This window comes from Dipodomys merriami, unplaced genomic scaffold (genome assembly GCF_024711535.1).
Source record: "Dipodomys merriami isolate MVZ:Mamm:240054 unplaced genomic scaffold, mDipMer1.0.p SCAF_7, whole genome shotgun sequence".
NCBI classification, from domain to species: domain Eukaryota; kingdom Metazoa; phylum Chordata; class Mammalia; order Rodentia; family Heteromyidae; genus Dipodomys; species Dipodomys merriami.
The window spans coordinates 24669219-24682491 of record NW_027206290.1 but is presented as its reverse complement, the minus strand read 5'-3'; the positions used below and the strand labels follow the sequence as shown (position 1 = coordinate 24682491).

The following is a 13273-nucleotide window of genomic DNA, read 5'->3' as shown; positions in this document are numbered from 1 at the left end:
TATTCAGGAGGATCAAGAATCTAGGCCAACCCAGGCAAAATGTTAATGAAAACCTATTCAAAACAAAAGCCAGACATGGTAATGTGTGCCTTGATCCCAGCTAATGGGAGGCACAAATAGGAGGATCTTGGTCTGAGGCCCTGAACAAAAAAATGTGAGACCCTCCCTATCTGAAAAAAATGAAAGCAAAAAGAGAGCTGCAGTGGTAGACTACTGACTGGCCTAGCAAATCGCAAAGCCCTAAGTTCAAACTCCAGTACCGCCAATAAAGAAATAAGTATTGCACGGGGAAAAACAACCTAATCCTTGGGCTCTTGTATTTTCTTTTTTAAATCTTTGTGTTACTCTCATAACACTTACGTGTGACCCTTGATTTTGTACATAAAGAAGCTTCCAAGTCATGTAATTAAAGATTTGTAACATGTCTTTTCATTGTATTTGCATTCCACTGTTTTACTTTCTCAACTCTAGCCTAACAAAACCCAGGAAAGAAAGCCTTCTGTGTAGTCAGAGCTTTTTCCCTTGCTTTTTATTTGTCAGTTATGGCCTTAGACTCAGGGCCTAGGCGCTGCCCCTGAGCTGTTGTTGCTCAAGGCTAGAGCTCCACTTTGAACCACAGCTCCACTTACGGTTTTCTGATGGTTAATTGGAAGAGAAGAGTCTCACAGACTTTCCTGCCCAGGCTGGGTTTGAACCACGATCCTCAGATCTCCTCAGCCTCCTAAGTAGCTAGGATTACAGGTGTGTCACCAGCGCCTGGCTTCCCTTCTCTTAACTGAAGGATTTTATTTCATTTTTCTTGTCTAGACCTCTGACCCACAGACAAAACTAACTACACAAAAAGAGTAAAGAACTCTTTTTTTTTTTTTTGCTTTGTGCTAATACCTGGGGTTTGAACTCAGGGAGTCTGGCTGCTGTCTCTTAGCTTTCCTCTCTCTCTCTCTCTCTCTCTCTCTCTCTCTCTCTCTCTCTCTCTCTCTCTCAGCTAGCATTCTACCACTTGAGGCACGCCTCTACTTTTGGATTTTTTTCCTGGTTAATTAGAAGTAAGAGTCTCCTAGACTTTCCTGTCCAAGCTGAATCTCAGATCTCAGACTCCTGAGTAATTAGGATTGCAGACATGAGCTGCAAGCGCCCAGCTAAAGAACTTTCCATGGGACTAGACCAGGGCTTTGGGGTATGCGGATCCTTTGAAGCATTTTTGTCTTACAATCTTCTAAATTTCATATGAGGCATGACCACTGAATGCAATGTGCAAACCTTGTTTGTGAGGTCTATGAATGGACAGAAAACCTATCAAGACCGTTTTGTGCTAGGGAAACAGGAAAATCAGCACACGATGGGAAGGAGAGGAGTGATCGTAAGGAAAACCACAAGGAATGGGGGGCTCTGAGCAACACACAGAGGAAGGAAGGAAGACTCAGGTCCTAAAGCCCAAGGGGACCGGCTCTGCGCGTCACTTGGCCAAGGGCACCAGGTAGAACACGATTCCTTTTCGATCAGGGCACTTAGAAATCCTTATCCTTGATGATCTTTCTGCTCAGGGAAACAACTTTCCTCTATTTTTCTATTTTAATACACTAATGTGCTTTTGAACTGCTGGTTGTTTCTCAGAAATTCCACCCCACTCCCCCTACCCCCGCCCCGGTCTTGAACTCAGGATCTGAACACGGTCCCTGAACTTCTTTTGCTCAAGGCTGGCACTCTACCACTTGAGCTATGATTCCACTTCCAGTTTTTTTGGAGGTTCATTGGATATGAGAGTCACAGATTTTCCTTCTTACACAGGCTCTGAACCTTCGATTCTCAGATCTCAGCTTCCTGAGTAGCTAGGATGATAGGCATGAGCCACCAGAGCCTGCCTCTCATAGAAATCTGAAGACTATATGAAATAAAGGAAATCACTCAGAACTGGGACATTTCCTTTGGAATTTTGACAGTTTAAATAGTTAACTTTGATGTTTACAAGCTGACTACCTTATCCTTAAATGATCAGGGTGACCTAATTGTATCTTGGTTGTTGGTAACAAAGGAAGTAATATACCTAGGAACCTGGAATCTTAAATTAAACTAAACATAAATAAGAGTTCTCCCCCTCTCTCCTTTATACCTCTTTTTTCCTGGAATCCTGTATTTTTCCTGAGTTGTAGTGCTAACACTGTATTCTCTTCTGATACACAGGCTGCTTCTTTGGGATTGCTACAGTTCCCCATCCTTAATGCTTCTGTGGATGAAAACTGCCAGAATATAATATACAAGGTGGGCTATCTGTTGTAAAAATAGTTATTATAAATAGAAGATGGTACAAATATGTTTATAGGCTAGAGATATGTCCATCATACTTCAAGTCATAATCTTTTTTTTTTCATTTTGTCAGCTGTGGGTCTTGAACTCAGGGTCTTGGACGCTGCCCTTGAGCTTTTTCACACAAGGCTAGCACTCCACCACTTTGAACCACAGTGCCACTTCCAGTTCTCTAGTGGTTAATTGGAGATAAGAGTCTCACAGACTTTTCTGCCTCGGCTGGCTTTGAACTGTGATCCTCACATCTCAGCCTCCTCAGTAGGCAGGATTATAGGTGTAAGCCACCAGTGCCCAGCCTTAGCATAACATTTTATAGATATTGGTACAGGTGTCAAATGTTTTCTAGAAAGGCCACACCACCTTACATTTCCAGCAATAATACGTATCTGGTTCAAAGCCAGCCCAGGCAAGAAAGTCCGTGATACTCTTATCTTCAACAAACCACCAGAAAACTGGAAGTGGCGCTGTAGCTCAAGTGGTACAGTGCTAGCCTTCCTTTTAATTTTGATTTTATTTTATTTTGTCAGTCGTGGGGCCTGAACTCTGGGCCTGGGTGCTTGTTCCTCAGTTCTTCAGCTCAAGGCTAGCACCCTACCACCTGAGCCACAGTACCACTTTCGTCTTTTTCTGCTTATGTGGTGCTGAGGAATCAAACCCAGGGCCTCATGCATGCAAGGCAAGCACTCTACCACTAGGCCACCCTTCCAGCCCCTTTTAATTTTTTAAATGAATAAATTAATTTTTTTGTATGTATGCTGATCTTGAACTCAACATCTGGGCACTACCTCTGAGAATTTTTTATTTTTATTTTTATTTTTTGCTTCAGACTAGTTTGCTCTACCATTTGAGCCAGATCTCCACTTCCTGCTTTTTGGTGATTAATTGGAGATATGAGTCTCATGGGCTTTCCTGCCTATGCTTGCTTTAAACTACAATTCTTAGATTTCAGCCTCTGAGTACCTAGGATCACAGGTGAGAGCCACTGGAGCCTGGCTTAAAAATTATTTTAGAAGTATTTCTTTAAACCCTGTCTATTCTGGTGAAAATAGTTTTATTATTTATTAGTTTTGGGTTTTTTTGGGGGGTGAGGGTGGGAAGGGGCTGGTCCTGGGTTTTGAATTCAGCTTTATATGTTCTCACTTGGCTTTTTTTGCTCAAGGCTGGTACTCTACCACTTGAATCACACCTCTGCTTCTAGATTTTTGCTGATTAACTGGAGATAGTCTCACAGACTTTCCTGCCTATGCTGACTTTGAACCGAGATCCTCAGACCTCAATCTGCTAAGTAGCTAGGATTCTAGATGTGAGCCACTAGCACCTGGCTTTCTTTATATTTTTGATTTTGGTATTTTTGAGATAAGATCTTGCTATATAGACATATAGATAGCTGTCCTGTTTCAGCTTGCCAAGGGCTGGAATTACAGGTGTACACTGCCACGCCTGGCTTAGTGAAAATGATGAACGTATATCCTATTATTATTTGTGAAATAAATCATATATTTGTATATATATTTTCCTTTTAGGCATCTCATAACATTGGGATAGCAATGGATACTGAGCAGGGCTTGATCGTCCCTAATGTGAAAAATATTCAGGTCCGCTCTGTATTTGAGATTGCTGCAGAGCTGACCCGCTTACAGAAATTGGGTTCATCAGGTCAGCTCAGCACCCCAGACCTCACTGGAGGGACATTTACTCTTTCCAACATAGGATCGGTGAGTTGACATGCTCAGATTCATAAGCCATCACTTCTAACTATATGATCAGTTAAAAATAGTGCCATTTGCGGTATGTGTCCTGAAAGCCTCCTATCTCTGCTCTTTTTTGAAGATTGGTGGTACCTATGCCAAACCAGTGATTCTGCCCCCTGAGGTAGCCATTGGGGCCCTTGGATCGATTAAGGTATGTGTAGTAAGTAATTAAGAGCCATTTAAGTAGGTTGCAGAAATTGAACTCCAAGAAGATGAATCATTTCTTCTGAGGTTTTTCCCCTGGCTTGTTAAGTTTGAGTTTGTGGATCTGGTGCAGTAAGTCAGATGTTTCTTCTGGAGAGCTCCACCAGCAATTCTGGTAGCTGCCTGTCCATACAGGCATAACCATAAATTCAGCCAGTCTGCTTCTATCAAAATATATTGGGCTGGAGGATGATTTGAGTGGTAGGGCACCTGGCTTAATAAATATGAGGCCCTAAGTTCAAATGTTTTGGTGCTGGTCTTAGGGCTTGAACTCAGGGCCTGGGTGCTGTGCTAGAGAGGGAGTCTAACAAATTTTTCTGTGGAGGGTGGCTTTGAACCTCCATCCTCCAGATCTCAGTCTCCTGAGTAGCTCAGATTACAAGTGTGAGATATCAGCAACTAGCATGAACTTTACTTTCTAGTAAATAACAATTTGGGTTGGTTTACTATTATTATTAGGCATTCTGAAATTTTTAAAAGAAATGCTTTTCTGCCAGGTGCTAGTGGCACATGCCACTGAGGATCACAGTTCAAAGTCATCCCAGGCAGGAAAGTCTATGAGATTCCTATTTCCAAATAACTACCCAAAAAGCCAGATGTAGAAGTGTGACTCAAATGTTCGAGTGCCAGCCTTGAGCAAAAAAGCTCAGGGACAACATTCAAGTCCCAAGACTGGTACACACACACACACACACACACACACACACACACACACACACACACCATTCACACACACACACACAACGTTCAAGTCCCAAGACTGGTACACACACACACACACACACACACACAAACACACACACACCAGTAAAAAGCCACGTCCCAAGACTGGTACACACACACACACACACACACCAGTAAAAAGCCAGGCCAGAGGCATGGCTCAAGTGGTAGAGCACCAGTTAAGCAAGCAATTGGACATGAATCCCTTAATTCAAACCCAGAGCAACCAAAAAGAAAAGAAAAATACAATTTAGAACTTTTTTTTTTTCCTCAAACTTTACTCATGCTCAAGAATCATTGCAAGAGCTGGTCACAAGTGCAGAGTGGGGCTGGGAAGGTGGCTCAGTGGTAGAGTGCTTGCCTTGCATGCATGAGGCCCTGGGTTTGATTCCTCAGCAATACATAAGCAAAAAGAAAAAAGCTGGAAGTGGTGCTGTGGCTCAAGTGGTAGAGCACTAGCTTTGAGCTGAAGAGCTGAGGGACAGCGCCCGGGCCCAGAGTTCAGGCCCCACTATCGGACCAAAAAAAAAAAAAAAACAAGTGCAGAGTGCTTGTTCTTGGAAGCAGAGTCCCCAAAATTTATAGTTAGAGCAAGAACCCAGGTGATTCCCACAAAGGCGTTGTACCACCATGTTTCCAGAGACTCTGGATTAAAACTAGGGTGCAGCTGGAGCTAGGTGGCTCGCACCTGTAATCCTAGCAGTTCAGGAGGGTGAGATCTAAGGATCATAGTTCAAAGCCAGCCTGGGCAGGAAAGATTATGAGACTCTTTAGATCTGATTAACTGGCAAAAAGCTGGAAGTGGAGCTGTGGCTCAAGTGGGAGAGTACTAGCCTTGAGCACAAATGCTCAGGGACAATGCCCAGGCCCTGATTTCAGATCTGGCACCAAGAATGAAAACAACAACAACAACAACAAAAACAAAGCAAACAAAACAACTGGGGTGTAATGATTCTTATCTAGGACTGTAAAACCATCTGGAACTTGAAAAATGTGTCCATTGGCTAATCTCACGCCAGCTGATCAGAATTTGAAGAAATGGGCATTGGGTTTCCAACTAACTCAGGGCTGAGAAACCCCTCATGCCACCTTCATTCTGCCATCATTTTATGCTACTGTTACCACTTTGGCCTTGGTTAACCTTTCTTCAGCTCTGTGCTTGTGATGTTTCCACACTGAACATATCTGTTACTGTCTTCATGTGGTTTTTGGGAGCAGGGAGTGGGGTGGTTTTTTTTCGGTGTCAGTTCTGGGGCTTAAATTCAGGGCCCATCTACTGTCCCTGACCTTTTTTGCTCAAGGTTAGTCTTCTACCACTTCTACACTTCCAACTTTTTATTGGTTAATTGGAGATAAGAGACTCATGGACTTTCCTGCCTGAGCTGGCTTCAAACTGAGATCCTCAGATCTTAGCCTCCTGAGTAGCTAGGGTTACAGGCATGAGCCATTGGCGCCCGGCTTCCATGTGTTTCTTACTTCACATGGCAACTCAACCTTTCACAGATGGAAGTGGCATTATGGCTCAAGTGATAGAATACTAGCTAGCTTTGAGCAAAAAAGAAGCTCAGGGACAGAACCCAGCCCTGAGTTCAAGCCCCAGGAGCAGCAAAAACAACAACTTTCACAGACACTATCCTTGAACCCCTCTCTGATTGGCTTTCTAGCAGATGGTTCTAGCTAGTATGTTATCTGCTTCTGTTTCTCTCCCTCCCCCCCCCCCTCTCATTTTTTTTTTCCTTTTTTGTGCAGGTACTAGGCATTGAACTCAGGCCTTAGTGTTGTTCCTTAGCATTTTCACTCAAGACTGAAGCTCTACTACTTGAGCCACACTTCTACTTCTGGCTTTTTTTTTTTAATTGAGTAATTGAAGATAAAGTCTCATAGACTTTGTTCCTGGGCCGGCTTTGAACCTTGATCTTCAGATCTCAACTTCCTGAGTAGCTAGGATTCCAGGTGTGAGTCACCTGTAGTTGGGGGTGAGGGAGGGTGTAGAGAAGGGCAGGGGACAGAGAGACAGGATTCTAGAGTTTGACACCACCTCCTTGCTCTTGCTAGGCGCTCTACCTCTGGATCCATTCCCCCAGCCCTTTTTATTTTGGTTATGTTTTGAGATAGAGTCTGCGTTCTGCCCAGGCTAGCCTGGACCGCAATCTTATTTCCATTTCCCACCTAGTAAGGATGCTGTTCAGCTTTTCGTTGATTGAGATGAGCTCTCATGAACTTTATGCCCAGGCTAGCCTCAAACCACAATTCTCCCAATCTCTACTGCTGCAGTAGCTGTGAGTCCCCTCAGCTGCCTCCTCCCTCTTCTTAAAGTCCGCTTGATCTTCTTGCAAACAGAGAAGGTAGAGAAAAAAAGGAAATGGCTTGTTCTTTGCCAACCAGGAGTTGTCTCTGGGTGGTAATTGCTCCGTTACTTAATTCTGTTTCCAACCACAAGTCAGCATTTGATGGCTCACCAAAGTTTGGCTTCCTAGTTTCCAAACTATCAAACGGGTTTGATAAAGTTTGGTTTTTACTTTAAGCTATTTCCTTCTAAATGTTTATTTACATATACAGTTTGGCAATATATATATACATAGATATACATAGATGTGTGTGTATGTATATACATATATACATATGTATATATAGAGAGAGAGCAAGAGAAACATAATATGAACTTTACGTACTTTCACGGTCTGGTATGGCCATCCCCATTGATCATGCGTAAAGCTGCACTCTGTACCCCCGACCGCTTCCATCTTCCTCTCCACCCCCTCGCAACTCCTCTGTACTTCCCGTCTCTGCTTTTGACTATGCTGGTACTTCATAAAAGTGGAATCATACAACATTTGTCCCCTTATGTCTTTGTTAATGTCTCTTCGCATATTTTCAAAGTTCATGGTATAGGTTGGATCGTCATTTCATTTGTTTGTGAAAGCTAAATAATATTCTGTTAAGTATACTGTGTTTTTGTTTTTGTGTTGTCCTGGTACTGAGGCTTGAACTCAGGGCCTGTGTAATCGATGTTTGGTTTATTAGTCCATCTGTCTATGAGTATTTCGGTTCATATTTTTCCATCATCTAGGAATACTGCCACAGGAACAGCAGTCTACAAATACCTGCTTAACAGATGTTTTAATCATTTCATCCATGATTTCTTTTTTTTCTTTTTCTCCTTTTTTTCCTTTGGCTTTAGGCAAAATAAGTTTTCATCTGTTAATTATTGCTGTTTGTATAGTTTTGCCAATTTGGGTATATTTGTGTGTGTGTGTGTGTGTTTACAGATCTAAGACACCACTTATTTTTAAAATAAGTTTTTTATTGTGAAAATACTGTACAGAGGGGTTACAGTTACATGAGCAAGGTAATGAATACATTTCTTTTCCAGCATTGTTGCCTCCTCCCTACCATCCCTTCCCTCCCACCTCCTCAACTACTCTCCCCCCCATGATTTCTTTAAGATATGAAGTATGGTTTTTCTTTTCTTTCTTTAATGTGTGTGTGTGTGTGTGTGTGTGTGTGTGTGTGTGTGTGTGTGTGTGTGTGTGTGTGTGTGTGTGTGTGTGTGTGTGTGTGTGTGTACACATGTGCGTGTGCTTGTGTGGCAGTATTCAGGCTTGAACTAGGCCTAAATTCTTGTTTTGCTTTTTCTTTGCTGGGCCTGGGCACTATCCCTGAGCGGCTTTTGCTCAAGGCAAGTACTCTACCACTTGAGCCACAGCACCACTTCCAGCTTTTTTCAGTAGTTTATTGGAGATAAGAGTTTCACAGAGTTTCTTGTCCGGGCTGGCTTTGAACCGCTATCTTCAGATCTCAGCCTCCTGAGTAGCTAGGATTTACAGGCGTGAGCCACCAGCGTCTGGCTTACTTACCTTTTTCTATACAAGGCTGGCATTCTACAACTTGAGCCAGACCTCTGCTTCCAGCTTTTTGCTGGTTAATTGAAGATAAGAGCCTCATGGATTTTTTTTGTCTCGACTGGCTTTGACATTGATCCTCAGGTCTCAGCCTCTGGAGTAGCTAGGACTACAGGAATGAACCACCAGTGCTGGACTGAAGCACATTTCTTAGAACAGTCTTCATTATGATCTAATATAACCTCTATTGGATAAAGGCAAATATTATTTAATTCCTCCCTCTTTTTGTCTCATCTCTGCTTTGCTCTCTTCTTTTTGCTATAAATTACAAGCTTTCTCCCCCACCCCACCCTCCACTGAGACCATGCCTTCCTCTAACACTCTGGTCTTGTTCTGGTCTTGTCCCTCTCATGTCCTGCTTCGGGCATCTACACAGTCTGTTCTCTCATTGTCTTCAGTGAGGAGCCTTAGTATCTTAAGTGTTTTAATATCCTAAGTGTGTGTCTCCCTAGAGCCTATAATAGTACTTAGCACATAGCGGGTGCCCATTAAAAATGGTTAAAATACTTGATCTCTGAGATGATATTTCATATAAGCATGGAAACTATGGGACAGGAGGCACCATGGAGAAACTGACAGCTTGGGATCTGTCCTCCCAGGCAGGAGAAATGGGAGCTAGCATTTTCAGAAGCCACGAGAGCCGCCCCCTTCCTCTCTGTAGGGCAGAGGGTTTGCCCAAGCTACACCATTGTCATCTAATCCTAAGCTTCTGAGTGGGTGAAAGTTCATTCCTTGTTTCTTGGCTCAACTTGTTTCTAGGTTCTTCCCCGATTTAACCAGAAAGGAGAAGTCTATAAAGCACACATAGTCAACGTGAGCTGGTCAGCTGATCATCGAATTATTGACGGCGCTACCATGTCACGCTTCTCCAACTTGTGGAAGTCCTACTTAGAAAACCCAGCTTTGATGCTACTAGATCTAAAATGAACACTTGTAAGACATCTTTGAACTTGCAAAGAAGATGTAAAGCCTAGCTGTGCCAAGCTCATATTCTTCACTACAATTTGTACCATAAATGACTTGTATTATGCGATTGGGGTTCTAATGCACAATAGCACTGTTCTATGAGACTTTTGTGGAAAATGAATAATGGTGGGCTGGTTCCTATGGGTTTTCCCATTTTATAGGTCAGAGTGTGGCTCCTTAATATGGTGCGGAAGTCTGTGTCAAGGTCAAGAAAACAAAATTAGAGCTGGGAATGTGGCTTAGTGGTAGAATGCTTGCTTAGCATGTACGAAGCCCTGGATTCAATTCCTCAGTGCCATATAAACAGAAAAAACTGGAAGTGGCACCATGGCTCAAGTGGTAGAGCGCTTGCCTTGAGCAAAAAGAAGCTTAGGGACAGTGCCCAGGCCCTGAGTTCAAGCCCCAGGACTGGCAAGAAAGAAAACAAAATTACTGTTACTAGGAGACAAGTGACTATATGCATACAGTATTTGCTATTTCTTTTGTACTGAATAACTGATTCTTTCTGAAGCTTTTAAATTATATTTAGTTGGAAAATGAATATACATACAGAAATATTTTTCATTTCCCTACAATCATGTGAACTGTTTCATAAAATAAGTGCAATTATCCTGATCTTTTAAGATACCCTGCAGTCTATTGTGGATCGTCTGTAAATGTTTTATTCTGAAAATTTGACATCTTTTTCAAGAGAAATTATAGCTTGGTTTTAATTGTAATTTTATAACCAGTAAGGTGTTAAATATGTTATTGGTTTTAGAATTTTAGCAATGCTTCTGCATTTTGTTGGAAAGCACTTAGCCTTTACAAAGTCACTCGTGATAGGGAGGTACTTTAAAGGTAGCAGCTACTACATTTAATTTACTTCTTAATTTTCTGGATCTTCAGCTAAAAAAAATAGGAATTTGCTGAAGAGGAATGTGAATAAGGGGAGATAAAGGGAAATCATGGACAGAAAAATGAAATAATAAATTTTATATAGAAATGAAGACTTCACATGATCACTTTGTTAAAGGTTCACTTTAATCAGAAATACCGTCAGAGCCAGGTGCCAGTGGCTCTCGCCTATAATCCTAGCTACTCAGGAGGCTGAGATCTGAGGATCACAGTTCAAAGCCAGCCTGGGCATGAGACTCTTATCTCCAATAAACCACTAGAAAACCGGAAGTGGTGCTGTGGCTCAAGTGATAGAGCGCTAGCCTTGAGCTGAAGAGTTGAGGGACAGCGCTCAGGCCCAGAGTTCAAGCCCCATGACCTTAAAAAAAAAAAAAAAAAAGACCATCAGGCTTGGAGGCATGGCAAGCTGTAGAGCACCTGCCTAGCAACTGAGAAGTGCTGAATTCAAATCCTAATGCCACTAACATTATATGTGTGGGTGTATATAAATGTATATGTAACATCAAGATGAATCTATTTAAGCTGGTTAACCATGGCTTTTGTCTGTACTCCTAGCTACTCAGGAGGCTGAGACCTGAGGATTATGGTTTAAAGCCAACCTGGACAGTAAAGTCCATAACACTATCTCCAATTAACCACAAAAAGGCTAGAAGTGGAGCTGTGGCTTAAAGGATAAAGTGGAAAAGCCAAGGACTATGCCCAGGCCCTGAGTTCAGGCTTCAATACTGGCATTTAAAAAACAACTGGGCACCAGTGGTTCATGCCTGTAATCCTAGCTGTTCAGGAGGCTGAGATCTGAGGGTTGAGATTTGAAGCCAGCCCAGGCAGAAAAGTTCACAAGACTCTTATCTCCAATAAATTACTCAGAAAAAAACAGAAGTGTCACTATGACTCAAGTAGTAAAGTGCTAGCCTTCAGCACAGAGGCTCAGGGACAGTGCCCAGGCCCAGAGTTCAAGCCCCAGCACTGGCCAAAAAAGAAAGAAGAGTAGTCCTGGGCTCGAGGTTGTATACAACTTGTTCAGTTGAAGACCACATGCCAAAATTAGTTGTTCAAATGAAATTTTGTGACAAAACATTTTTTTTTCAAAATGGGAATGCAAATAACCAGTGAGCTGTTTATGGTGGCTCACATTTGTAATCCTAATTTTAAGGGAAGATTGCCATTTGAGGTCAATCCATGGAGAAAGTTTGTGAGAATACTCCTTTTCAACCAATAAATGCTAGGCATCTGATGGAGGCATAGAATTCTAGTGTGTGTGTGTGTGTGTGTGTGTGTGTGTGTGTGTGTGTGTGTGTGTGTGTGTGTGTGTGTGTGTGTGTGTGTGTGTGTATCACATTTTCTTGATCCATTCATCTACTGAGGGGCATCTGGGTTGGTTCCATATCTTAGCTATGGTGATTAATGCTGTGATAAACCTGGTTGTGCTGGTAGCTTTAGTATGACTTGTTTGTGATCATTTGGGTAAATGCCCAAAAGAGGGGTTACTGAGCTCTATATGGACTCTTTTGAGGAATCTCCATACTCCTTTCCAAAGTGGTTGAACAAGTGTATACTCCCTCAACAATGCAGTATTGTTCCCTTTTGGCCACATCCCCTCCAGCATCTTTTGTTACTAGATTTCTTGATGATAGCCATTCCAACTGGAGTGAGGTGGAATCTCAATGTTGTCTTTATTTCCATTTCTTTTATGGCTAGAGAAGTTGAGCACCTCACATTTCTTCTATGTGGCACATATAAATAGGAGGCGCACAGTCCAGGCTGGATTAAGAGGAAAAGAAGTCACTACTTGGCAAATAACAAAAGCAAAAAGGACTGGAGGTGGGGATACAAGTGGTAAAGCAGCTGCCTAATAAGCTCTGATTGGCCCTGATTTCAAAGCCTCGTACCTCATAAATAAACAGATGTTGTTATTTAAAGCATTCAGAGCTGGGTTATGGCACATAGGGCTGTAATTCATCCTGCAGGAGACTTATGAATGAGTTCCTGTCTTGGTTTTCAAAGGTGCCTGTAATCCTTGTTACTGACATCAGAAGGATGGTGGTCCTTGGCCTGGGCAGCCTGGACAGAAAAGTTCACAAGACTCCATCTCAATGGAAGTAAGCTTAGTGAGGTGGCATCAGCCCTCATCACAGAGATGACCCGCATATAAGTAGATTAGGTCCTGGTGCACACCTATCCAGGAAGCCAGAAACGTACCCGAGACATAGCTCAGCAACAAGTCCTGTCTCCTTAGTGTGGGGGTATTGAGTTCATACCCCAGTACTGCCAAAGGAAGAAAGAAAAGGATAGAAAATCAGATGGTATGGAGTCTTATAAACAAAATAAAACATGCCATATAATCTTGTAACTGTTACCTTTTTATGTATTGACCTGTATACATAGCTATTTGATATAAATGGAATTAGAGTCCACTGTCTACAGTTTGATTTTTTTTTTCAATTTATATTCTGGGTAACTATGTCAATAAACAATTCCACATTACCATGCTTTTAAGTGACTGATAATACTCTATTGTTTGTATTT

The 13273-nt window shown here is 42.2% G+C and overlaps 1 protein-coding gene across 1 annotated transcript in view; it reads left to right on the top strand.

Annotated features, from left to right (window-relative positions):
- The window catches only part of Dbt (dihydrolipoamide branched chain transacylase E2), a 38812-nt gene extending 25569 nt beyond the window's left edge, over positions 1-13243 (top strand). The window contains exons 9-12 of the mRNA XM_070007818.1: positions 2182-2259; positions 3828-4019; positions 4135-4206; positions 9644-13243. Coding sequence (XP_069863919.1) covers positions 2182-2259; positions 3828-4019; positions 4135-4206; positions 9644-9811 — 510 coding nt within the window. The 3' untranslated portion in view covers positions 9812-13243. The remainder of the gene's footprint in view (positions 1-2181; positions 2260-3827; positions 4020-4134; positions 4207-9643) is intronic.
- Positions 13244-13273: the final 30 nt, after the last annotated feature.